The sequence below is a fragment of the Vipera berus genome, assembly GCF_964194415.1.
Source record: "Vipera berus genome assembly, chromosome: 3".
NCBI lineage: Eukaryota > Metazoa > Chordata > Lepidosauria > Squamata > Viperidae > Vipera > Vipera berus.
The window spans coordinates 4,873,948-4,901,412 of NC_138204.1; the positions used below are offsets into that span (position 1 = coordinate 4,873,948).

Below are 27,465 nucleotides of genomic sequence, written 5' to 3' on the forward strand. Positions count from 1 at the left end.
AAACAGATAGTTAGACAAATACATAGAGATAGATAGATAGATAGATAGATAGATAGATAGATAGATAGATAGATAGATAGATAGATAGATAGATAGATAGATAGATAGATAGATGATAGATGATAGATAGATAGATGATAGATAGATAGATGATAGATAGATGATAGATAGATAGTCTTAAAAATTAGGCAGACAGAGAGGGAGATAGATAGATTAGATAGATAGATAGATAGATAGATAGATAGATAGATAGATAGATAGATAGATAGATAGATAGATAGATAGATAGATAGATAGATAGGGTGAGTGAGTCTTAAAAATTAGGCAGACAGAGACAGATAAATAGAGTCTTAAAAATTAGGCAGATAGATAAGATAGATAGATAGATAGATAGATAGATAGATAGATAGATAGATAGATAGATAGATAGATAATAGATAGATAGATAGATAATAGATAGATAGATAGATAGATAGATAGATAGATAGATAGATAGTCTTAAAAATTAGGCAGACAGAGAGGGAGATAGATAGATTAGATAGATAGATAGATAGAGTGAGTGAGTGAGTGAGTGAGTGAGTGAGTCTTAAAAATTAGGCAGACAGAGACACAGATAAATAGAGTCTTAAAAATTAGGTAGGTAGATAGATAGATAGATAGATAGATAGATAGATAGATAGATAGATAGATAGATAGATGATAGAGTCTTAAAAATTAGACAGAGATAGATACTGTGGATGGATGGATGGATGGATGGATGGATGGATGGATACATTGGATGGGTGGGTGGATGGATGGATGATAAAACAGATCTGGATTACCTAACTTGTTAACTTAATTATTAATTTCTAAGTCTGCCCTGCTGATTTTTCAAGATTGGCTCTAGCTGTTGTTTAGGAACCTCACTTGCCGCATAGTGGAGAAATTAGAAGATTTTTGCCTAGTCATATGTCCACTTCTAACAACTACTTGAACTCCCATGCATTCAGTGCCAAGAATTTGATACCCGGAAATACTGTGATCTTTCCAGTAACTCTTAAATCAGTTTTCATAAACAGTTCTCTAAATACATTGCTCTTAAATTTCCGCGGTCCCCAGCTGGCACTGCCTTCAGTGAGCTTATTTGGGTGGCTGAAGTTGACCTATTAAGGAAGGCAGGCATTCTCTTTCCCTTTCTCTCCCTTAAAACTCTTGAAATTGAAGGATGAGTCCAGGGGTGGGATTCAGCCGGTTCGCACCATTTTGGCAGAACCGGTAGCTAATTTTTTGCTGCCCAGGCCCAGAAGCGGCATCCGCACAGAGAACCGGTTGTTCACCTCTTTGAATCCCACCACTGGATGAGTCATGGTATAATATTTATTTCATCGTAAACTGTTTTGAGAAGTTTGTGTTTGGGAAAGACCTAGATCAGACATGTCAAACCCGCGATGTCACGTGACGTCGCAAGACGTATCAGGACTGTTTTGCCATTGCCGGAAATGGGTTGGGCGTGGCTTCCGGATGATGCGTCCAGCCCGTGGGCCGGCAGTTTGATACCCCTGACCTAGATGCTGCACTAAATAAATCAAATACATTTTTTTTAAAAAAATATATCTTTTATACAGGTAGCCTTCGACTTATGACCACAGTTGAGCCCATATTTTCTGTTCCTAAACGATTCAGTTGTTAAATGAATTTTGTCCCATTTTATGATCTTTCTTGCTACAATTGTTAAGTAAATCACTGCAGTTGTTAAGTTAGTAACACGGTTTTTAAGTGAATCTGGCTTCCCCATGGACTTGGCTTGTCAGAAGGTTGCGAAAGTGGATCACATGACCCCGGGACACGCAACCGTCATAAATACATGCCAATTACAAGCATCCCAATTTTAATTACGTGACCATAGGGTGCTGCAACAGTCATAAATGTGAAAAAAAGGTCGTAAGTCACTTTTTCAGTGCCATTTGTAACTTTGGACAGTCACTAAATAAATCGTAGTAAGTCTTCCGTTTGATTGAAGATATTTTAGTATCAACAATAGTTTTCTAAATTTGTAAGGGCATCCTGAACCCTTAGGCAATATTGTGATTTAATGTTAGAGTTTAAAAGGAGCAGGTTGCTTTCCCTTGAACTAGTACAAAACTCTGATTCACAAATGGATTAAGGATTAAAACATTTGCAGAAGAAGCAGAACACACACACACACACACCCCACCTCGGCATACTTCTTCTTAGCTCCACTGCTAATCGTACAGCTTAGTTGAGAAATGTTTGATTCTGCTGTTTCACCTTTTGCTTTTTTTTTCCTTTCTGAGTTGGATTTCTTTCTAGTAATTTCTGTACTCGCTCAAGTGTTTTGGTTGTATTTTTTTTAACATGGAGAGGATGTGTGAGATGAACAATTTGACTGTTCTTTGGCACTTAAGTGTCAGCATTTATTTCTCAGGAGGGAAATCCCACTTGCTCAAATCATGGGTTTCTGTCTTAAATCACCTCCGCTGCTTACGCTTTATTTATTTTTTCATTTATTAAATTTATTTTCCACCCATCTCAACCACAAGGTGATTCTGGGTGTGGCTTATAATGTTAAAAAGAATAAAGCAATCAACAATATGAATATAATAAGAATAAAGCACTATAAATGCTGTGCTGTAAGCCTCCCAGATGAGCCGCAAAGAAATAGTCCTCCACTTATAGCAGTTTATTTAGTAATCATCTGAAGTTACAACAGCTCTGAAAAAGTGACCATTGTAGCATTTCCCCCCCATGGCCATGTGATCAAAATTCAGACATTTGGCAACCGGCATGTATTTATTAGTTTATTTATTTAGTTTCAGTGTCCCGGAGTCATGTGATCACCTTTTATGACCTTCTCACTAGCAAAGTCAATAGGGAAGCCAGATTCACTTAACAACTGTGTTATTAACTTAACAACTGCAGTGATTCGCTAAATAATTTTGGCCAGAAAGGTCATAAAATGGGGCAAAATTCACTTAACAGCTGTCTTGCTTAGCATTAGAAATTTGGGGCTCAATTGTGGTCAAGGACTACCTGTATAAATATAAATATTGAATGAATGAATGAATGAATGAACAAAGAAATAAATTACAAGTATCAGCTATAAATGCTTTGTTCTTCACTTCAAGGGTCTTCCCGCAAATCAAATGATTTTTTCCCCCACTGACTGTAGGATTTAGTGACAAATCAGTTTTTGTGGTCTCCTGGAATTATCTCTGAAAAATTGCTTACCTTTGCTATCAACCCTGTTCCTTTTATAGGCGAAGCGTCTGTCAACTCTGTCCCTTCAGTATGAAAAAAAAATGATGGATCAGCAGAAAGGCAGTGGCAGGAAGAAAATCAAGATAGTCAGCGGTTTGGTATGTGGCACTTGAATTGGCTATAAAAGGATGTATTTCCAATAAAAAGATGACACCCCCCCACTTCCCCCATTCTCACAATCTCTTAACCTGTTGTGGAGGAAAGGTGTTTTCCTCCTACAGCCTTTAATCTTGTTTATATCAGGGTTTCCAACCTTGGCAACTTTTAAGACCTGTGGATTTCAGCTCCCGGAATTCCCATGCTGGCTGGGATATTCTGGGAGTTTTGTTTGTTTTTTTTTAATCCCATTTATATCCCGCCCTTCTCCGAAGACTCAGGGCGGCTTACAATCTAAAGCACAAATCAATGTGCTTAGCAATAGCCTTCATTCTATGTATATGCCTGCTTATTAGGGCTTTCCCCCCCCCAAGTGGCATTATTACAAAGTCAGCTTATTGCCCCCAACAATCTGGGTCCTCATTTTACCTTCCTTGGAAGGATGGAAGGCTGAGTCAACCTTGAGCCTGGTGGGACTCGAACCTGCACTAATTGCAGGCAGCTGGTGTTACTTAAGGAGGCATTAGCCCACTGCTCCACCAAGTTGAAATGCACAGATCTTAAAGCCTTGCTTTATAGGGTCACCTCTGTCCATAAGAGCCTGGCTTTTACACAATGTTCATTACAGGTGGTCCTCAACTTACAACAGTTCATTTAGCGGCTGTTCAAAGTTGCAGTGGCACTGAGAAAAGTGACTTATGACCGTTTTTCACGTTTGTGACTGCAGCAGCATCCCCACGGTCACGTGAGCAAAAATTCAGATGCTTGACAATGACAACAGTGTCCCAGGGTCATGTGATCACCTTTTGTGACCTGACAAGCAAAATCATTGGGGAAGTCAGATTCACTTAACCTGCTAGTAACCATGTTACTAGCTTAGCAATGATTCACTTAACAACTGTGGCAAGAAAAGCCCTGTGGCAAAACTCACAACTGTATTACTTAGCAACAGAAACTTTCAACTCAGTTGCGGACGTTAAGTCAAGAACTACCGATATTCCAAAGCTGTTGTGCTTATTCCATCCCCTTTCCTTTCTCTGTAGGAAACAGTGACTGTACAAACAAGTGTGTTACGTTTTGCTTCCTCTTAAACATGACAATTTCCTAGCTTCCTTCTAAATATTTTATGCTAGCTTTCTGCATATACTATTTATAGCCCATGTCTTAATACTCCAAGTACTTACAAGAATTTGCTCGATCCTCAGCACTAAGTAAAATATTTTTCCGCCGCAACTGTAGTTCTCTTGTAGTTCTTGTTTTGTTAGGTTCTTGAATCAAATTCCTCATCGTCGTCGCTCCCTCTCCACTGAACCATCAGCTGGCCCAATGGGTTAGATTTTGCACTACTGCACACACTAAGCTGCAAATAAACATAATCAGCATGTGACGCAAGTCAGCAGCTGTGTTTGTCTGGTTGATATGCTTAAGGACAATTATTTGGACACCTAACAACAAAGATGGGGAAAGAAAAAGAACTCAAACACATCATGGAATCCCTTAAAATGTGTGGGCCTTTCCCAAGTGGGCCTTTGTCAAATCCCCGAAAAAGATCCAGCAGTTGCTCCTCCATAATAGACAACGAAGAGGACAATAAACAAAGCAACGTTGTCATTCCACACGTTGCAGGGATGTCGGAAAAACTCAGGAGTATCTTCAGCCAACACAACATACGTGCACAATTCAAACCTACAAATACACTAAGGCAGAAGCTTGACCACCCCAAGGATAAAACAGCCAAGACACGAACTGAGCAAAGTGGTATGTGCAGTACAATGCAGTGAGCCATGTGCAGATCTGTACATTGGGGAAACAAAACAACCACTTCATAAACTCATGGCACAACATAGGAGAACATACCCTTCAGGACAAGATCAGCACTCCACCTGCATTTAAGAGACAAAGGCCACTCTTTCAAAGTCCATATTGGACAGAGAAGACAGCTGGTTTGAAAGAGGGTTCAAAGAGGCCACCTGTGTCAAAATTGAACAGCTCTCTCTGTCTCAACGGAGGGAGCGGGATACAATATCATCTATCTCCAGTCTACAAAACAGCCCTTTCAGCAGTTCCAAGAAGGCCCCACGCCCACTTGCACCACTCAGGTGATCCTGAGGACACACAAACCTCCAGGTGGCCTCCCTGACTCTATAAAAGAAGGCAAATGACCAGCTGTCTGCAAGGAGTATAAATCTTTCCATTCCCCGACATCCAGTAAGAGCGGAAGAAACTTCTTGGATGAGAAGCGAAACGTCTTCAAAGAAAAAGTCCCGTTGCCTCGTGAAAAAGCACATTTGGGACACTGATGTATGCATTCTGTCTGGAAGGGAGGAAGCAGATGGAGCTTCTGATATGTACATTGGTGTTCCTTTGTGACCTTGTGTGGTCTCTGGATGGGTCTGCCTTGTTTCCTCCTGGACCTGTTGCTCCTACTAGACATCCTACTAGACAGAAGACATGGCCAGGGAGTGTTCTGTCCAGGTTTGGCTGATGGGCCAGTTATGGCCTTACTTGGGGTGAAAGTCTACTGGTAGTCCTCCACTTACGACCACAATTGAACCCAAATTTACGTTGCTAAGCCAGACAGATGTTAATGAACTGCACAGCAGCTGTCCAGATGAAGTCAAGAGACACCAACGCAGACTTGTAGTCTTTTACATATACATAGCAGAGGCCTTTCTGGAAGGCCTCCATAGCTGAGAACCAAGCTATGGATTCAATCTGCAACTCGATTCTCGGCTGCAAAGGCCTTCCGGAAAGGCCTCTGACTGCGAAATGCTGGCTGGAGCTCCATTCTCAGCTGCAGAATGAAGCTGCTCCTTCAGCCACAGAAGGAAGTGGGCCAGCTGGGCAGGGCTGTCGGTGCCGGAGGTGAGTGGAAAAGACACACACCCCGAAAATAAGACCTTTGGAGGCAAAAACAAAATAAGACCAAGTCTTATTTTTGGGGAAACACGGTATATATAAACGTATTTACCATTCAGACTTACAGCAGTCTTTGTCATCGTCCAGGAAAACGCAAGATTGTGATTGGAGGACTGGAGGCTAAAACATATAGGGAACGGTTGCTGGAATTGGATATGTGTAGTTTAATGAAGAGAAGGGCGAGGGGTGACATGATAGCAGTCTTCCAGTATCCAAGGGGCTGCCACAAAGAAGAGGGAGTCAAGCTATTCTCCAAAGCGCCTGAAGGCAGGACAAGAAGCAACGGATGGAAACTAACCAAGGAGAGAAGCAACCTGGAATTAAGGAGGAATTTTCTGACAGTTAGATCAATTAATCAGTGGAACCACCTGCCTCCAGAAGCTGTGGATGCTCCAACACTGGAAGTTTTTAAGAAGAGAACGGACAGCCATTTGTCTGAAATGGTATAGGGTTTCCTGCCTTAGCAGGGGGTTGGACTAGATGACCTCCAAGGTCCCTTCCAAATTATTATTATTATTATTATTATTATTATTATTATTATTATTATTATTATTATTATAAGATAGTAAGGAACATCAGGAGGCACACTAAGCAATACAGGTAGTCCTTGACTTACTACCAAATTGAGCCCAAAATTTCTGTGGCTAAGTGAGACATCTGGTTAAGTGAGTTTGGCCCCATTTTACAACCTTTCTTGCTACGGTTGCTTAAGTGAATCACTGCAGTTGATAAGTTGACCACCCGGTTGTTAAGTGGCTCTGGTTTCCTCATTGGCTTTACTTGTCAGAAGGTCGCAAAAAAAAACACGTTCACGTGACCCTGGGACACTGCAGTGGTTATAAATATTGATCAGTTGCCAAGCATCCGAATTTTGATCCCGTGATCGTGAGGATGCTGCAAAGGTTGCAACTCTGAAAAATGGCCGTAAATCGCTTTTTTTTTCAGGGCTGTGGTAACTTTGAACAGTCACTAAATGAACTGTTGAAAGTTGAGGATTAACTGTATACAGAACGTGTGGAAGAGAGGGGGAAAAAAAAGAAACTCCCTTTTTCTACTTAACAGCAACCAATCATAATGTAAATTGCAACATGCATGAATCAGCACTTTCTCTACAACTGTTTTGTTCTGGGCTTAACAGCAGTTGTTAATTGAATTTTGCCAGGTTTTATGACCTTTCTTGCCACAGCTGTTAAGTGAATTACATGGTTGTTAAGTGAATCTGGCTTCCCCGTTGACTTTGTTTGCCAGAAGGTCGCAAAAGGTCATTACACGACCCCGGGGACACCGCAACCGTCATAGAAATGAGTCAGTTGCCAAGCATCTGAATTTTGGATCATGTGACCATGGAAATGCTGCAGGGGTTGTAAGTGTGAAAAATGGTCGCGTCGCTTTTTCTCAATGCCCTTGAAACTTCAAAGGGCCGTGAAACACACTGTTGTAAGTCAAGAACTGCTTGTACGGTAATTCACGCCCTCATTGCCACCCAGAACAGAATGTCAGAGTTGGAAGTTGCAATCTTGTGTTCAAGCAAGAGACCTTACCAGGGGTAGGCAACCTTGGCTCTTTTATGACTCGTGGACTTCAACTCCCAGAATTCCTGAGCCAACATAGGGGAACTATGGGCCCCTCATGACTCGCGGACTTCAACTCCCAGAATTCCTCAGCCAGCATGGGGGAACTATGGCCCCCTCATGACTCGTGGACTTCAACTCCCAGAATTACTGAGCCAGCATGGGGGAACTATGGCCCCCTCATGACTCGCGGACTTCAACTCCCAGAATTCCTGAGCCAGCATGGGGGAACTATGGCCCCCTCATGACTCGTGGACTTCAACTCCCAGAATTCCTGAGCCAGCATGGGGGAACTATGGCCCCCTCATGACTCGCGGACTTCAACTCCCAGAATTCCTGAGCCAGCATGGGGGAACTATGGCCCCCTCATGACTCGCGGACTTCAACTCCCAGAATTCCTGAGCCAGCATGGGGGAACTATGGCCCCCTCATGACTCGTGGACTTCAACTCCCAGAATTCCTGAGCCAGCATGGGGGAACTATGGCCCCCTCATGACTCGTGGACTTCAACTCCCAGCATTCCTGAGCCAGCATGGGGGAACTATGGCCCCCTCATGACTCGCGGACTTCAACTTCCAGAATTCCTGAGCCAGCATGGGGGAACTATGGCCCCCTCATGACTCGTGGACTTCAACTCCCAGAATTCATGAGCCAGCATGGGGGAACTATGGCCCCCTCATGACTCGTGGACTTCAACTCCCAGAATTCATGAGCCAGCATGGGGGAACTATGGCCCCTTCATGACTCGTGGACTTCAACTCCCAGAATTCCTGAGCCAGCATGGGGGAACCATGGCACCCTCATGACTCGTGGACTTCAAGTCCCAGAATTCATGAGCCAGCATGGGGGAACTATGGCCCCCTCATGACTCGTGGACTTCAACTCCCAGAATTCATGAGCCAGCATGGGGGAACTATGGCCCCCTCATGACTCGTGGACTTCAACTCCCAGAATTCCTGAGCCAGCATGGGGGAACTATGGCCCCCTCATGACTCGTGGACTTCAACTCCCAGAATTCCTGAGCCAGCATGGGGGAACCATGGCCCCCTCATGACTTGTGGACTTCAACTCCCAGAATTCCTGAGCCAGCATGGCTCAGCTTGGAAACCTCTCCCTTTCCCCTCAGCGTGGCTGGCTCAGGAATTCTGGGAGTTGAAGTCCATGAGTCATAAAAGAGCCAAGGTTGCCTATCCCTGCCTTGTACCATTTTAGATACAGGCTTTTAAATCTCTTCTTACAAACCTCCAGTAATGGAGCACCCGCAGCTTCCGAAGGCAAGCCGCCGTTCCACTGCTGAGGACCTAGTAAGACTACCGCCATGAACTCTATATGGTTTTGCTTTTGAAGCACACTTTATTTTGGTGAAGCAGACTTTATTTTGGTGAAATTCAGGAGAATCATAGCTGGCATGATTCGACAAGCTTGAATTGAAGGACCCAGAGTTCCTTTCATCTGCCTGAACTCATATTTACTTCAGGGTAGCGTTTCCTAGTAATCTTGGCTGTTTGCAATCTACTTATCTCCACAAGGAACTATTTGGGGCCTTAAGGAAAAAAGCAGCCTCAAGTAGATTCAAAATGTCTCATCAGAGAGAAAATGCTCAAAACATTCCACAAGTTTCTTCCTTCTTCAAGTCTTAACTAGGCCATTCTTCACAGAATACAGATGCCTGCAAGATTAGAAGTAAGGATAACATTTAAAATATTCACTAGGGCATAAGAGATAAATTAAGGGCCAGTTTGGTCTCTTGGCTAAGGCAGAGGTCCCCAGCCCCCCGGTCCGAAGACCGGCACCGGGCCACGGCATACCAGAAACTGGGCCATTGAAACAAGCGAAGCCCCATCCATGGAATGCAGACAGCCCACGAAATCGCACCCTCTCCGATCCGTGGAAAAACCTTTTCCCACAGAACCAGTCCCTGGTGCCTAAAAAGTTGGGGGCCTCTGGGCTAAGGCACCAGGCTAGAAAGTGGGAGACCATGAGTTCGAGTCTCACCTTAGACCTGAAAGCTGGCTGGGTGACTTTGGGGCAGTCACCAGCAGACCAGGAGTTGTAGTCCTGCCTTGGAAGCATGAAATCCAGCTGGATGACTTTGGGCCAATCTCTCTCTCTGTCTCTCTCTCTGTCTCTCTCTCTCTCTTTTTCCCCTCTTTTTCTCTTTCTTTTTCTCTCTTTTTCTCTTTCTTTCCTTCTTTCTCTTTCTCTCTCTCTCTGTCTCTCTGTCTCTTTTTTCTCTTTCTCTCTTTCTGTGTCTCTGTCTCTTTTTTTCTCTTTCTCTCTTTCTTTCCTTCTTTTTCTCTCTCTCTCTCTCTCTCTGTCTCTTTTTTCTCTTTCTTTCTCTTTCTCTTCTTTTTCTTTCTCTCTCTCTCTGTGTCTGTCTGTCTCTTTTTTTCTTTCTCTTTTTCTTTCTCTTTCTCTTTTTCTCTCTTTCCTTCTTTCTCTCTCTTTCTCTCTCTGTCTTTCTCTTTCTTTTTCTCTTTTTTTCTTTCTTTCCTTCTCTCTCTCTCTCTCTCTCTCTCTCTCTCTCTCTCTCTCTCTCTCTCTCTCTCCCTCCCTCCCTCCCTCCCTAATCCACCTCACTGGGCTGTTGTAGGGAAAATAGGAGGAGGAAGGTATGTTTCATATGTTCACTGCCTTGAGTTATTTGTAAAAATAATAACCATGGGATAGAAATAAATAAAAATAAAATAAGCACAGTAGCAATTGCAATTCTGAAATTCGTTCTGGGAAATATTTGGAGGGGATTTAGACAGTAAAGATATTTAAAGGGAAGGAAAAAAAAAAGTTAAAATAAAGATGGCTAAAAAATCTGGGCATATATGGAGAGGGGGAAAAATGATCTCTCTCTCTCTCTCTCTCTCTTTTTTTATTTTACAGCAAACTAGTGGGGTACCTGATTCTTCGGACCCCAAGACAGCCAGAGCTGTTGCTTTTATGACAGCAGTGAAGAAATCTCTGAGCCAGCAAAATTTTGATGTATTTTCAGAAACCCTCCATCACTACAAAAGAAAACACGATTTCAATGCTATGTTATTTCAGTTGAGTGGACTTTTCTTAGAAGACCAAAACACCCACGTCCTAATGCGAGGTATTTGAAGTGCCCAGGTTTGTCTTGTAGCAATAGTATGTATGAATAACAAAGAGGGACTCAATAGCACTTGCATTCCTTTTGTTAATACTTTGATTAATATTTTGTTGGGTTGTTTTTTTTAATATAGTTCCAAAGGCTTCCTTCTGCTGATTGCATTTGCCTCTGTAGCTACAGTGTTAGGGGCTTATGGTTTCTAACAAGGGTGTCACGTACTGCAGCAGGCGCAGTAACCGCTATGGCTAGCGCACAGAATAATTTTTTAAAAAATTATTACGGTTGGTGGCTCAGCCAGCCAGATGTTTGAACTAGATAATCACCTTTTTATCTCCCCATCAAGCCCCAGGATGTCAGCTGTTCCAAGGTAAGCTGCCTTTTGCAATTGACTGATGGGGATTTTGTCAATGCCGAGGGCATTCAGGTGATGCTCCAGGTGTTTTTGGGGCTTGCAGTTGGTATTATCTTTGCTTTCTTTTGCCACAGTCATTTTGCTTCTATTCGCAGATCTTCGTATTTTGTGATTTTCTCCAGTCCTTCTCTCTCCTCTTCCGCTGTCTTCAGATACTGCCGGGCCCACTATCCAGACTTTTTTTTTGTCTTTCTTATCGACACTTGTTCAGTTTGACTTTTTTTAAAAAATTCCATTTATATCCCGCCCTTCTCCGAAGACTCAGGGCGGCTTACAAGCTTAGCAGTAGCCTTCATTCTATGTATATGCCTGCTTGTTAGGGCTTTCACACACACACACACACACACACACCCCCAAGCGGCATTATTACAAAGTCAGCTTAATTGCCCCCAACAATCTGGGTCCTCATTTTACCTACCTCGGAAGGATGGAAGGCTGAGTCAACCTTGAGCCTGGTGGGACTCGAACCTGCACTAATTGCAGGCAGCTGGTGTTACTTAAGGAGGCATTAGCCCACTGCTCCACCATTGTATATGGCAAGTGCTTCTCTATCTGAATTCTAAAGTCCCAGAGCAATTTAGCTTATTTTTTTTTCTTTTTGGGGTCCCGTCAGTTCTTGCTTGCAGAGAACTGGGTATTTCTTGCAGATCTTCCCGTTTACTATTGTTGCTACTTTGTCATGCCATTGTTTGTGGTAAGTCTGTGTGACACTGTTGCAGCAGGAAGAAACAAACTAGGAAATCCACTGTTTCTCCAGCTTCTTTGTAGAAGTGGCATTTGCTTTCTGTTGCTTCTCAATTCTGGCTTCGTATGCATTTATTTATTATTATATTTTCTTAAATAATATTAATTACTATGTTAATAAATATAATATATAGTAACGCAGAGATACACTTAACACAGATACAGTCCAACCTAACGAATGTATCTCCTATTCCTGTTCCTATTTTTCCCACAATCACCCTCTGAGAATCACTGGCTCAAAGATTCCCAGCTGTATTTCATGCTTATGAAAGGACTAGAGCTCACCGTCTCCTGGTGATTGGGTCAAAGTCACTCAGCTGGCTTTCATGCCTCAGTCAGGACTAGAACTCACCGTCTCCTGGTGATTGGCCCAAAGTCACCCAGCTGGCTTTCATTCCTAAGTCAGGACTAGAACTCACCATCTCCTGGTGATTGGCCCAAAGTCAGCCAGCTGGCTTTCACACCTGAGGCGGGACTAGAGCTCACAGCCTCCTAGCACACCAAACTGGCTTTCTTGGTGAATTAAGTTCTCCTTGTGGAGCCTGAAGATACTGCCAATTAAAAGGACTTTTAAGTGACAGCTGAAGGCAAAAACCAGTTGTTGAACTAAGGTAAAAAGAGATGCATTGTGCCTCCTGGAGGACTCACAGACCTGTCTTAACCTTCATCCCCAAACAACAGAACTACTGTTGAAAAACTATTGTTTTGCCCATTTCGGCAACAGCCTTAAGATGTGTGTTCGGGGGGGGGGGGGCAGGGGGAGGTCCACTGGCAGATAGGCCACTCCTACGCTGTCAGCTGTCACCTTGTGCTGGCTTGTGCTTCACTGCTATGCGGTGACGGACTGCCATGAACTATGGGGAGGGGGTAATGAAGGAGGGAATGCTTGGGGAAATGGAAGTAAGCATTGTGCCTTCTTTAGACACTGCCTCAAGGTCACCCAGCTGGAAGGAAGAGGGAGCTGCATGCCAAACTGCAGTTGGATCATTAGGAAAACATCTTGCCTTGGCTACGCAGGGTTGGGCAGTGAGAGACAGTCAAGGGAGGGAAAAGCAGAACTTAGGGATTTGGGGCACGATTCTCAGTTCTGGCTTTGCAATACTCCAGTACATTTGATCTCTTAACAAACTATACCAGGGGTAGGCAACCTTGGCTCTTTTATGACTGGTGGACTTCAACTCCCAGAATTCCTGAGCCAGCCACGCTGAGGGGAAAGGGAGAGGTTTCCAAGCTGAGCCATGCTGGCTCAGGAATCCTGGGAGTTGAAGTCCACCAGTCACGAGGGGGGCATAGTTCCCCCATGCTGGCTCAGGAATTCTGGGAGTTGAAGTCCACGAGTCATGAAGGGGCCATAGTTCCTGCATGCTGGCTCAGGAATTCTGGGAGTTGAAGTCCACGAGTCATGAAGGGGTCATAGTTCCCCCACGCTGGCTCAGGAATTCTGGGAGTTGAAGTCCACGAGTCATGAAGGAGCCATAGTTCCTCCATGCTGGCTCAGGAATTCTGGGAGTTGAAGTCCACCAGTCATGAAGGAGCCATAGTTCCCCCACGCTGGCTCAGGAATTCTGGGAGTTGAAGTCCACGAGTCATGAAGGGGCCATAGTTCCCCCACGCTGGCTCAGGAATTCTGGGAGTTGAAGTCCACGAGTCATGAAGGGGCCATAGTTCCTGCATGCTGGCTCAGGAATTCTGGGAGTTGAAGTCCACGAGTCATAAAAGAGCCAAGGTTGCCTACCTCTGAACTATACCTTTCTCAACAAATGGAGCCAAGGATCGTTTCTAGCTAGAGGTTTAAGTTGTGGCAGGTGTGATATACACTGAATCGTTAACCAAGTTTGCATCATTAACCACAGTGCTGGATTTCCACCTGCTCAAATGCACTCTGCATTTTGGGAGAAATGGGGCCAGCGTTTGACCCTATTAACTTCTGTCACCATCTTTCCTTCTTTTTTTTTCTTTTTTCTTTTTCTTTTTCTTTTTAAATTTGCCAGAGTTTTACCAGTTTATTCGGCCTCAGCACAAAAAGCAGTTTGACGAAGCTTGCCGTTCCCTGACCGGAGTCGGTTGCGGATACAAACCTGAGCACAACCTTCTGCAAGAAGATAGATTGTTATTGGCTGAAAATGCAGGTGAGGCCAACTGGCAGCTCCAGCGGCACTGAAATGTATTTTTCACAGAAGCCACCCCTTTCCCAGGAAAAGAGTAACAATGCTCTCGCCAGAACAGAGCGTCCTCTTCGAAGCAAGTTTTTGTTTTCTCTCTCTGTAGAGGCATTTCTTTCAAGCTCTCTCAAAAGAAAGCAAATCCACCTTAACAAGGACAAAATGACTAGCTTTCTTTGCCCATTTTCTTCATCAGTAACTGATAAAATCCCTGGGATTGAATGGACCTGAATCTTCCCAGGAAATTCTCCTCCCACCTGCTGTCAGCCGCTGTCAATAAATCTTTTTTTGTTAATGCTACAGCTTCCATGCTTCAAGTTTTAATAGCTTCCGACTGTAAGTCTCGGAGCTCCTCAGAGCCTTCCTCTGACTCTGATGTCACTCCAGGCCCCTCTCCTCCTCCTCCTCCTCCTCTGATTCCTCAGACTCAGCAGCCAGATCCACTGGCTGGCGAGGAATCAGCACAGTACCGGGCCGCGGCATGCCAGCAACCGGTCCGCACAAACAAGGATAGCCCCATCCGTGGGATGCAGGCAGCACAGAAAACCACGCACTCTCGGGACCCCGGACAAACCTCTCTCCCCGGAACCGGTCCCTGGTGCCCAAAAGGTTGGGGACCTCTGCTGTAAACAGCCCAGAGTGGCTTAATAGCGAGATGGGTGTCGTTATTCAATTTAATAAATAATAATAAATCAATAATAACATTTCTACTTAACTTAAAATATGTATCTGTTGCCTGTCTGGCCTGGGGAGTATGGCTTTGTTACCGCCAGCTAATCGAATTATTTCTTGGGAGGGTTTTATGACCCTCGGTGTTCGGATGCATTTGTTGTTTTTGCTGCTAAACCAGGGGTCCCCGGTCCTCGGCCCGCTACCACACCGTGGCCTGTTCGAAACCAGGATGCGGGAGAGAGGGGCACGCGAGGGGAGCTTCGTGCGCGAGCTGAAGTGCCTGCTGCTCACACGAGTGGAGCTTCGTGCTCAAGCGCAGGTACCTTGTCCGAGATGGTATAGGGCAGGGATGGCGAACCTTTTGGAGACCGAGTGCTCACACTGCAACCCAAAACCCACTTGTGTATCATCAGGTGCCGGGTGGGCATGGCCCATTGGGTGGGCGTGGCTGCAGCGGTAACGGCAGCCTGGGTGGGACTAAAAAGTTCAATCCATCAATTCCAACTTTGCAAGATCTTTTTTTTTCTTTTTTTCCCCCCGCGAGAAGTTGAAATTGATCGATTGAACCTTTTTTTTTCTTTCTTGCACACGGCAGCGGAGGCCTAAAGTGAAAAGGTTTTATAAAACCCAGCTGAAGGCCTAGGACTGGGGCGACGGCGCGCGTGCCCACAGAGAGGGCTCTGCGTGCCACCTTTGGCACCTGTGCCCTAGGTTCGCCACCACGGGTATATAGGTTCTCCTCCTTGAGCAGGGGGCTGGACTAGAGAACCCCCAAGGTCCCTTCCAACTCCCTTCTATTCTACTCTACCCTCCACCTTCGCACGCTGTATTCACGTGAGCGGAGGGACCATGCGGCCGCCACTCGCACAAATGGAGTTGTGCGTGTGCTCCTGCCACAAACACACCTCCCTTGGGTCAGGCTGGGCTGCCAAGCTGCAAAGTTTGGGGACCAGTGTGGTAATCGCTTCTCAAGCTTTGACCACCTTCAGCCAGCCAGCCAGCCAGTATCTCTTATCTGGTTTTCTTTGATTTTAGGACGGGAATGTGAGAAGAAAATTACTTTTTTGGAAGATTCCACCAAACAGCTTAATTCCGTGCAGCATTTAAACAAAGGCGGATCCCACCTGACGGCTGATTTAAATGCAAAAGGTACACCTTAAATAAAGTTCCTGATAATATCTGTAGGGCGCTTTTCATTTCCAGTTCACCGTTAAAACTGAATTCAGTCACGTACTCACACTGGGATGGAAACTAAATAAGACTTTGAATTGGGAGAAAGAGGGACTGCCTGAACAAGGGGTTGGACTAGATGACCTCCAAGGTCACTTCCAATTTTATTATTATTGTAAATGCTCTTTTGAAGATTTAGGCCCCAGGTAAGGAATATATTTTTTTACCCTTCTGCTGCTCATTAGTCATCCAGTTTGGACTTCAAAACAGAGAATTGTAATTCTTTTAGCAGGAAATGAAGTATTTCTGTTACTTTGAATCTAGATTAACAAATGTGGCGTGTGTAGCTCGGAGCAATAATTCTCACTTCTGGTTTACTAATGTAAGAGGGCGAGTCTGCTTCTCGGTAATGGGATTGCACATGCTTTTACAATGAGAAAATTTATTGCATTATATTCTGGTTTCTGCTTTGAAAAATGCAAAAGCTGCTTCTGATGATGCGCAGCAACCTGGAGAAAACAGTAATAAAGTTGCTAAAGAGGATGTAAAGGGATGCAAGTCTGAGTTTTCCAAGAACAATAAAGAGGGGAGACTCAAAAGAAATAACATTAATTTCAATGTTTCACACATTTCCAAAATCTGCAAAGTTCTCGTTTCCTCCATCTCACCTAATTTCATAGGGCTTGACGTACTGCACAGCAAAAAAAATATATTTATTTGTTTGCTTGCTTTTTATTCGCCCTGTATTACTTTATAAGCAACTCAGGGTGGCAAAAAGGGCATTGTACACTTTCCTCCTCCTCTTTTCCCAACAATAACCCTGTAAGGTGGGTTGGGTTGAAAGAGATGGAGGGACTTGGCCCAAAGTCACCAGCCAGCTTTCATGCCTAAGGTGGGACTAGAACTCAGCGTCTCCTGGTGATGGGCCCAAAGCCACCCAAGCTAGAATATGTGCTTTCCGGATATTCCGATATAGTTGAATCCAAGCAGATCATGAAGAGGTTACAGGGAAAACTGCTGTTTGGTAGTAGTCTTAATTTAGAATTCAAAAGGTCCAGGATTAGCTTGGATTGCTGCCACATACTCTACACGGGGCTATCCTTGAAGACCACCAGGAAGCTAAGCTGGTCCAGAATGCAGCCATGCAATGATAGGCATTCCTCACTTTCCTCCTATAACATCTCTGCTCTACAAGCTGCATGGATTACGAGTGGCCTGCCTTTATTTTAACCCAAGTATATCCGGGTGTCCAGACTTAACAATTTTAAGGCCTGTGGACCTCAACTCCCAGAATCCCCCAGGCGGACTTCAACTCTCAGAATTCCCCAGCCAGCTGTGCTGCCGACCTTCTGATCGACAAGCTCAGCGTCCTAACCCACTGAGCCACCGCGTCCCTTAATCCAAATATATCAGGGGTCAAAACACTAAGTAACTTTAAGACTTGTGGGCTTCAACTCCCAGAATCCCCCAGGCGGACTTCAACTCTCAGAATTCCCCAGCCAGCTGTGCTGGCTGGGGAATTCTGCGAGTTGAAGTCCGCCTGGGGGATTCTGGGAGTTGAAGCCCACAAGTCTTAAAGTTACTTAGTGTTTTGACCCCTGATATATTTGGATTAAGGGACGCGGTGGCTCAGTGGGTTAGGACGCTGAGCTTGTCGATCAGAAGGTCGGCAGTTTGGCGGGTCGAATCCCGCGTGCCGCGTAACAGAGTGAGCGCCTGTTACTCGTCCCAGCTTCTGCCAACCTAGCAGTTCGAAAGCACCTAAAAATGCAAGTAGAAAAATAGGGACCACTCCGGTGGGAAGGTAACAGCGTTCCGTGCGCCTTTGGCGTCTAGTCATGCCGGCCACGTGACCACCGAGACGTCCTCGGACAAGCGCTGGCTCTTCGGCTTTGAAACGGAGATGAGCACCAGCCCCTAAAGTCGGAAACGACTAGCACGCATGTGCGGGGGAACCTTTACCTTTTACCTTTTTATATTTGGATTAAACTTAATGAAGACCACACCTAGAATTACGATTAACTGATTATGTGCCATCAAGTTGGTGTCATCTCTTAGCAGATACACCTTCTCCAGGATGATATGTCCATCTCCTAGCTCTTTAACAGTGCATCCATCACTGCTGTAATCAAGTCCATCTTCTTGCCAATTTTCCTTTTGTCTTCTCCAGGGAACTCGATCCAGAGTAACAATTCGATGTGATTATTTTAGTCTGGTCATTTGTACCTCCAGCAAAAAGATTGAACCTTGCTTTTTTTTGAGGACCCGTCTCTGCTTTTAGCTTTTAGCTTTCCGTAGTAACCGTAGAAGTCTTCTCCCACTCCAAAGTGTCAAGACTCCCATTACCGTCCCTACAACATCCAAGAACCATTTACCGGTGGTCCTCGGCTAACGACCACTATTGAGCTCACGTTGATAAGCAAGACGATGCGTTGAAGTGCATTCTGCCCCGTTTTCTGACCTTTCTCGCCAGTTTGTGAAAGGGAATCGACTGCAGTTGATAAACTAGTCGTACGGTTGTTAAGCGAATCCGGCTTCCACCACTGACTTTGCTGGTCGGAAGGTCACAAAAGGGGATCACATGACCCCGGGTCATTCGAAACGTCCTAAATCAGGGGTAGGCAACCTCGGCTCTTTTATGACTCATGGACTTCAACTCCCAGAATTCCTCAGTCAGCTATGCTGAGGGGAAAGGGAGAGGTTTCCAAGCTGAGCCATGCTGGCTGAGGAATTCTGGGAGTTGAAGTTCACGAGTCATGAAGGGGCCATAGTTCCTTCATGCTGACTCAGGAATTCTGGGAGTTGAAGTCCACGAGTCATAAAAGAGCCAAGGTTGCCTACCCCTGTCCTAAATGCATACCAGTTGCTAAGCATCTGAATTTTGATCACGTGACCCTCCGGTTGCTGCAGTGGTTGTGTGAAAAACAGTCATAAGTCTTTTTTTGTTTTCTCTCTCTCAGTTCCCTTGTACCTTTTAAAGCAGGGGTGTCAAACTCAATTTCATTGAGGGCCGCATCAGCATTGCGGTTGCCCCTCAAGGGGCTGGGTGGGCGTGGCCTACTGGGTGGGTGTGGCTAGGGTGCATATGGCCTACTGGGTGGCCTTGGCCAGCTCTACATCGTTGGCATCAAGGGTGCCTATGGGGTCCTGGGCAGGAGTGGGACAGATCTGAGGGTCTCTGGCAGAAGGAGGGTCTCTGGGCCAGGGCCAAGGCAGCGGGGGCCGTTCCCTCACTGTTTCCAGGATGGCTTTGCGGGCCGCGTGAAACCACTTCCCGGGCTGGGTCCAGCCCCCCCGGGCCTTGTGTTTGACATGTCTGTTTTAAAGGATCTCTGAACAAAAAGGCTGTAAGTCGAAGGCTACCTGTGTTCAGAGCTCAGTTATTTCCGAGAAGTAGCCACAAAAACCCGCAGGTCCAAATGAACCCGGGTAACTTGGGTTTCCCCGCCGTGTTTAGAGACTTTGTTCTGTGTTCTGTCTCAGGAGAAAGCAGCGCCAAGGTGTCTGATGACTGCCCCCGAAGTTTGTTCAGTACCGCAAAGGAGAATGACAAACAGACACGTCTGTCGGCTTATTTGAATGACCTCAAGACGTCCCTGGACAAAACCGGCTTTAATACCTTTAGGTCAGCACTCCTCGACTACAAGAAGACAGGCGACTACGACTCAATGTTACCTGTGGTGGTGGGCCTCACTACGGAAAAGCCAGAGAATTTTCACCTTCTACAACGTAAGTGCCTCTCTGGCTGTTTTTAGAGTAAGCTGAACTGTGTCCATCATTCCCAACATTGGGTGCTGGGAAAGATGGAGGGCAAGAGAAGAAGGGGACGACAGAGAAGGAGGTGGCTGGATGGAGTCACTGAAGCAGGAGGCGTGAGCCTAAATGGACTCCAGAAGATGGTAGAGGACAGGAAGGCCTGGAGGAACGTTGTCCATGGGGTCGCGATGGGTCGGACACGACTTCGCAGTTAATAACAACGAACTGTGTCCATACCTTGTTAGGTCAAGGGCATTATGGTTCACGTGGTGGGAGGAACAGGACACATTGCCTTCCCCAAGGAATTCGGCAACTGCTAAATTCTGGCAGCAAAACAAATCTGAAAGTAATTAATTGCAGAAGTCCCAAGTATTTCTATACGGGAATAGAGAAAGCTCAGAGGAATCCTCTCAGGCGGTCGGTCCTTCTACCCTAAGCAAACATCAGTCACGATTGGATTATTCAATCAGGAGCGTTCAACCTTGGCAGCTTTTAAGACTTGTGGAGTTCAACTGCCAGAGTTCCCCAGCCATGCTGTCTCAAAGCCACAAGTCTTAAAAGTTGCCAAGGTTGAACGCTCCTGATTTAGTCATCCTGATGCAGACTTGGGATCACCTTCTCCTCAGATTAGGATAGCCCCTGACCCTGTTTGCCATTCAGAAGCCCTTGAAAACCAGTCGGATTAGGATGGGCCAAGTGTGTGAAAGGCCCCATTTCCTGGTTATGTTGACACGGATGCCTTATAATATCTCTTGGCTGCTACTTGTATTCAATTTCTTTTCTGTATTGTGTTTTAACCAATTTGTTTTTATGATGGTTTGTCACCCAGAGTTACTGTTTTATGATGGGTGGCTACAGGGAAGGAAGGAAGGAAGGAAGGAAGGAAGGAAGGAAGGAAGGAAGGAAGGAAGGAAGAAGGAAGGAAGGAAGGAAGGAAGGAAGGAAGGAGACTAAGGTCATTGGTGCTCTCTGAGGGCTGTTTTCTTGCACACATTTTGCTACCTAACTAAGTAACATCAGGGCTGGAAGGGATTTCGGTTTGCTCTCCTTTTTGTACTAGTGCACAGGTCTGCAACCCACGGCTCCGGAGCCACATGCGGCTCTTTCAGCCGTCTCCTGCGGCTCCCAGTCCTCTGCCATGTGCAGTCCCAAAAAAAAAAAAAAGTGGGACTAAAAATGTTCAACCAATCAATTCAAATATGCAGGGTAGGTGCATATCTCGCCTTGGCTCCACTCTTCAGTCAAACCCTGTTCTGCGCATGCGCGCATGTACGCGCATGCGCACACATTTTTTGCGGCTCCCAGTTTTTCCTTTTGTGAGGGAACCGGTTCCGAGTGGCTCTTTCACTGTTTCAGGTTGCTGACCCCTGTACTAGTGGCTTGCTCTGTCAGTGTTGGTGGGAGTGTTCTAGGTAATTCCTTCATTAGGCTATGATTTACTGTTGACTGGTTTGCCTGAATTGTTAGTTCTTTGATTGGGGTGCTGTTTCTGGTTTGATTGTTGGCCTAGAATTAATCTTGACAGTAACTCTGGGTGAAGAACCATCGTAAAAAGAATTAAATTGGTTAATTTCTGCTTATCCGGATGTCGATTGCTTGGCGAGCAAGTGTTTGGGTCCTGAGTGAATTAGTTCACGAATTCCAGTATTCTCTCACTCAGCTGTGAAAACTGTGCCTTAGCTCTCTTAACTTTTGGTTGGCATCGCTTTGGCATTAGAAATGGTTCCCGTTCGGCACAGGTAGCCTTCGACTTACAATTGCAATTGAGCCCAATTTTTTTTTTTTGTTGCTAAGTGAAACCTAGGTTAAGTGAGTTGTGCCCCGTTTTACGCACCTTTCCTGCCCCCGTTGTTAAGTGAGTCACTGCAGTTGTTAAGTAAATCTGGCTTTCCCGTTGACTTTGCTTTGTCAGAAGATCACGAAAGGGGATCGTGTGACCCCGGGACGCTGGAAATATTATGGACCAGTTGCCAAGGATCTGAATTTTGATCCTGTGACCATGGGGGGATGCTGCAGGGTCGTAACTGTGAGAAATGGTCATAAGTCACTTTTTTCAACGATGTTGTAATTTTGAACAGTCACTAAATGAATCGTCGAACGTCAAGGACTACCTGTATTGAAGAAAGTTTCTTTTTCCTCTGTGAAGCTTGTCAAGCATCATAAAAAGGAAATAGGACAGGCTCCATCTTCTTGAAGATGTGCTAGCAATTATTATAGTTAAGGACCAGAATGAGTTTTTTATGAACTTGTTGAAATCAGTAGATCTTCATAGTCTGTGCACAAAGAGGGATCTGTTGTTTTTTTTTGTCTTTCTGTCCACTCTTGCATTCCTCTGCACTATATCAGATGTGAAAAATATCCTGTCTTATTATTCCTAATTTCCTGTTTCTGCATTATCCCTTGATTTGAATTTAAAATGAAATGGCTTTGGTAAGGCTGTTTGGAAATTGCACAAGTAAAGTTCTTTTTCCCTCAAATTCCCCTAAAGTGATGGGATATGGTCCTGTAATTTGGAAATAGGATGTGGATGATTGTGATAATCATGACGATAAGGATGGTAATGGTAATGATGACGATGATGGTATCCATTCAGACACATCCGAGTCTTGGCAGTTCTGTGGGCCATGTCTCTCCCCACATCCTCCGAACTTGCATTGTCTCTTTGGAATGTTTTAGGCTCTGCCCGGTGTCAGCTTTAAAGTTTTCCAGCCACCATGTCTTTTGGCGACTCGTTTCCTTTTACCGCTAATTCTTCCAAACATAATGGCTTTCCCTAGTGGATTTTCCCACATGACATAACCCAAAATAAGTGAGGCCAGAGGATATGGATATAACAACATTACATAAGCCTCGAAAAAGGCATTTCGGTTTCACAAATAAGATCTAGGGATCAGCACAACAGGCTGTCGGATGGATTTCTCCACTCCCTAAGTCATTAATTCATGACTTCTTTTATTTCTGTGCCAGAAAATTGTAAGATGTTTCCTGCCTCTTACAAAGATCTCTTCCCCCTTCCAACCGAAAAAGCCAGTTTTATCTAACAGTTAAGGGACGCGGTGGCTCAGTGGGTTAGGACGCTGAGCTTGTCGATCAGAAGGTCGGCGGTTTGGCGGGTCGAATCCCGAGTGCCGCGTAACAGAGTGAGCGCCTGTTACTTGTCCCAGCTTCTGCCAACCTAGCAGTTCGAAAGCACGTAAAAAACGCAAGTAGAAAAATAGGGACCACTACGGTGGGAAGGTAACAGCATTCCGTGCGCCTTTGGCGTCTAGTCATGCCGGCCACATGACCACGGAGACGTCCTCGGACAAGCGCTGGCTCTTCGGCTTTGAAACGGAGATGAGCACCGGCCCCTAGAGTTGGAAACGACTAACGGTTAAAACACCAAGTTAGAAACTGGGAGACTGTCAGTTCTAGTCCCTCCTTAGCCATGAAATCCCATCTGGGTAACTTTGGGCCAATCATCAGGAGACCGCGAGTTCTAGTCCTGCTTTAGGCATGAAAGCCAGTTGGGTGATTTTGGACCAGTCCCCAGGAGATGGTGAGTTCTAGTCCCACCTTAGGCTTGAAAGACGGCCGGGTGACTTTCGGCCAATTACTCTGTCTCTCTATTCAACTCACTTCACAGGGTGGTTTTTGTGGGGGGAATTAGGAGGTGGAAGGTGTACTAAATATGTTCATCACCTTGAGCTGTTAATTAAAAAAATTAATAACAAAAGCAGGATATAAATAAGTTAAATAAACTGTGTGGCATCCCCACAGTGACGTGATCGAAATTCAGACGCTTGGCAACTGACTTCTGCTGATGACAGTTGCAGTGTCCCGGGGTCACGTGATAATCTTTCGAGTCCTTCTGACGAAGCGAAGTCGACGGGGAAGCCTGAACCACCATCTTATTAACTGAACAACTGCAGTGATTCCCTTAACAGCCGTGAGCAAGATAGTTTGGTAAAATCAGGCCAAATTCACCTAACAGTTGTCTCGCTCAGCCACAGGAATTTTGGACTCAGTTGTGGTCGTAAGTAAAGGACCGTCTGTACCGTTTTCAGGCTTTCTTATTATTAGAAGCAAAAGAACGTGGCAGATCAGAGCAGAGATACAGGAGAGTATCTCCTGAAAAAAGTCAACACACGTAAGGACCTTAAGTGAAGCATCCCAAGTCACTTGTTGTTACTAGTTGCAAAGTCCTGTCTGACCCATCGCAACCCCACGGACGACGTTCCTCCAGGCCTTCCTGTCCTCTACCATCTTCTGGAGTCCATTTAGGCTCACGCCTCCTGCTTCAGTGACTCCATCCAGCCACCTCATTCTCTGTCGTCCCCTTCTTCTATTGCCCTCCATCTTTCCCAGCATGAGGCTCTTCTCCAGTGAGTCCTTCCTTCTCATTAGGTGGCCAGAGGATTTGAGTTTCAACTTCAGGATTTGGCCTTCTAAAGAGCAGTCAGGGTTGATCCCAAGTCACAAAAGGCCCCTAAGTCTTTGGAATCCTCTCATGCGATGATTGCTGCAAGCTCTTTTTCCCCACACTTTCAAGAGAGGAAATGGATAAACCCTGCCATGTAGAGCGCTAAAATAGATGTCTCGATTTATTATTTATTTATTAAGAATAAATTTACACACACACACATATATATATGTATATATGTATATATATGTGTGTGTGTATATATATGTGTGTGTGTGTGTGTATACACACACACACACACACACACACACACACATACATATATACATATATGTGTGTCTGTGTGCGTAAATTTTTTTGGATTGCTAACAAAGAATTAAAGGGAATCCAAATAATTTTACACAAATATGAGTTGTCACAGTTGCGACTACAGCCTGTGGATGGCCTTAGGTTAGGCTGAAACAGGCAATAAGGTTTGGCCTGTATTTGGGCCGGCAAGGTATTCTAAAATACTTAACAAATACTTAACACACACACACACATATATGTGTGTATGTGTGTGTGTGTGTATATATATATATGTATGTGTGTGTGTGCGTGTGCATACACACACACACACACACACACACATACACACACAGAGTCACCCAACTCAATAAAACCCTAAGACAAAAATCCAATCACCTCCCACCCACTCATGCAACCCCAGTGATAACAATCAAATCAAAGCAACGGATGGAAACTAGTCAAGGAGAGAAGCAACCTAGAACTAAGGAGAAATTTCCTGACAGTGGGGACAATTAACCAGTGGAACCACCTGCCTCCAGAAGCTGTGAATGCTGCAACACTGGAAGTTTTTAAAAAGAGACTGGACAGCCATTTGCCTGAAATGGTAGAGGGATTCCTGCCTGAGCAGGGGGCTGGACTAGATGACCTCCAAGGTCCCTTTCACCTCTATTAATCTGTTACTCTGTATCTGTCTGGGATCCCTAGGCCCATTAGCAAAAGCATCTCTTTGGGGTCTTTCAAGGTAAGGCCAATCTTGTTTCTGGGTGATTGCTTTTCCACAGGGAGAGAGCCATCATGGAAAAGGTTTTTCTTGGACCTCCTTAGGAGAGGTGATTTTATAACAGGGCCTATTAACAGAACCTTTAAAATGTTACATTCCCCCTCCCCGTATATTAAGACTGTATGGAAGAGGAAGCCAATCCTGAACAGAAATCCACATTTCAACTCAAAAGGAAACCAAACAGGGGTTTTCCAGTGCACTCCAGTGGAAGAGTTGAAGCAGGAATTCCTCACCAATGTTTTATGTCAACAGTCTGTACTCGGCTGCCCTGAAAGTACAGGAAGAAATAGTGCTTTTAACATACTTAAAATTAAAGTGGAGATGATGACAGCATTTTGTCTGCAGTTATGATCTGCAGTATTTGTAGCTTTGTTTGTTTTAGTGGTCTGAAAATTTCAGTGGAGGAAGGTTTTCAGGAAGGAAGAAGTCCGAGACAATTTTTAGAATTATCACCGCGAGTAAACCATGTATGTGTCATGGTTCCAACAGATGAAACTCTTCAAAAGAACTTGGAGGTATTTTTTTTTACCTTAAAGAATCTTTTATTCGAGAAACAAAATATCGGCACTACATAATCGAAGCCAGAACTGAATTCCCCTCCCCTAGGTACAAAGTAACAAAGCGCAATTCCCTCCTCCAATTAACAGTCATAAATCATATATTCCCCAATTAACTTGAAGCATGCGGGCTATCTCCCCAGCTGAATCAACTCTGAGCCCAGTGACCTTGGGTTCCCACGGCTGAGTTATTATTGTTATGGCTACCTGGACTCTCATCCACATTCCCCCTCCCAGCAGCAACGAACTCTAAAAGCGATAGAGAAAAGATGGCTACATTTCCATCTGTTGTCAAAGCAAGAGCATCCGACCACGTGAGCAGCGTTGACAGTATGCCTTTCAGTGTGAAGACAAACAGGTGTCTCCTGCTCACTACATAAAGCCCATATTGGGGCTCTTTAGTTAAAGCTTATCTACCTTACCTTTACAAATAAAGCAAAAAGGAGGCTGTTTCTGCTTATTTGTAGTATGGGCCCTTAGTTGTTTTCTGAGTTGTCATCGGTGATTGGATCTTAAAGAAAGCAAGACAGGGAGAAAATTTACTCATTTCAACTGTGGTGCTGGACAAGCAAAGGTGACCAACGAAGAAGTCCTAGAGCGCATAAGACCAGACATGTCACTGGAAGGAAAAATCACACAACTTGCGTCTCACTGACTTCGGCCATGTCACGCGGGGGAATTCACCGGAGAAAGGAATTATGTTGAGAAGAATCAGAAAGAAGTTTAATGAAGAGAAGGACAAGGGGGGACATGATAGCAGTCTTCCAATATCTCAGGGGCTGCCCCAAAGAAGAGGGAGTCAAGCTATTCTCCAAAGCACCCAAAGGCAGGACAAGAAGCAACGGATGGAAACTAACCAAGGAGAGAAGCGACCTAGAACTAAGGAGAAACTTCCTGACGGTTAGAACAATTAACCAGCGGAACAACCTGCCTCCAGAAATTGTGAATGCTCCAACACTGGAAGTTTTTAAGAAGAGACTGGACAGCTATTTGTCTGAAATGGTATAGGGTTTCCAAGGTCCCCTGCAATTCTATTATTATTATTATTATCAGCGATAAAAGGAAAACCAGGCCATCAAAGAACACAGTGGCTAGACACCATGAAAGCTGACACCAGCCACAGCATAGAACAACTCCAAGAAGTAGTGCAAGATCTGAAGATGTGAAGAGACCTGGCCCATAGAATTCCCCAAAATCAAACACAACTGAATCATCATCAGTGCTAAAAGGGAATTAGAACAGTTGCCACTCCCTTCTAGCACTGAGGATGTTACATAGTTGGCTAATGAAACGTCTGCAAGAAAACAACCAACCTCAGAGCGCACCCCTCCTCCTCCTCCTCTCCACACACCCTACTCCCTTCTAGCACTGAGGATGTTACCTAGTTGGATAATGAAACGTCTGCAAGAAAACAACCAACCTCAGAGTGCACCCCTCCTCCTCCTCCTCTCCACACACCCTACTCTCTTCTAGCACTGGTGGTGTTACCTGATTTGGTAATGAAACATCTGCAAAAAATCAACCAAGCTCGGCAACCCCTCCAGTTCAGCCCCAAACTACAAATGTCTTCTTCTGTTTGTAATCTTACTGTT

At 44.9% G+C, this 27,465-nt stretch overlaps 1 protein-coding gene across 1 annotated transcript in view; it reads left to right on the top strand.

Moving 5' to 3' along the window:
• RTEL1 (regulator of telomere elongation helicase 1) overlaps nucleotides 1-27,465 on the top strand; it is a 177,222-nt gene that overhangs the window by 134,052 nt on the left and 15,705 nt on the right. The window contains exons 28-32 of the mRNA XM_081323881.1: nucleotides 3,258-3,356; nucleotides 10,722-10,932; nucleotides 14,077-14,214; nucleotides 15,955-16,068; nucleotides 19,573-19,818. Of these exons, the coding sequence (XP_081180007.1) occupies nucleotides 3,258-3,356; nucleotides 10,722-10,932; nucleotides 14,077-14,214; nucleotides 15,955-16,068; nucleotides 19,573-19,818 (808 nt within the window). The remainder of the gene's footprint in view (nucleotides 1-3,257; nucleotides 3,357-10,721; nucleotides 10,933-14,076; nucleotides 14,215-15,954; nucleotides 16,069-19,572; nucleotides 19,819-27,465) is intronic.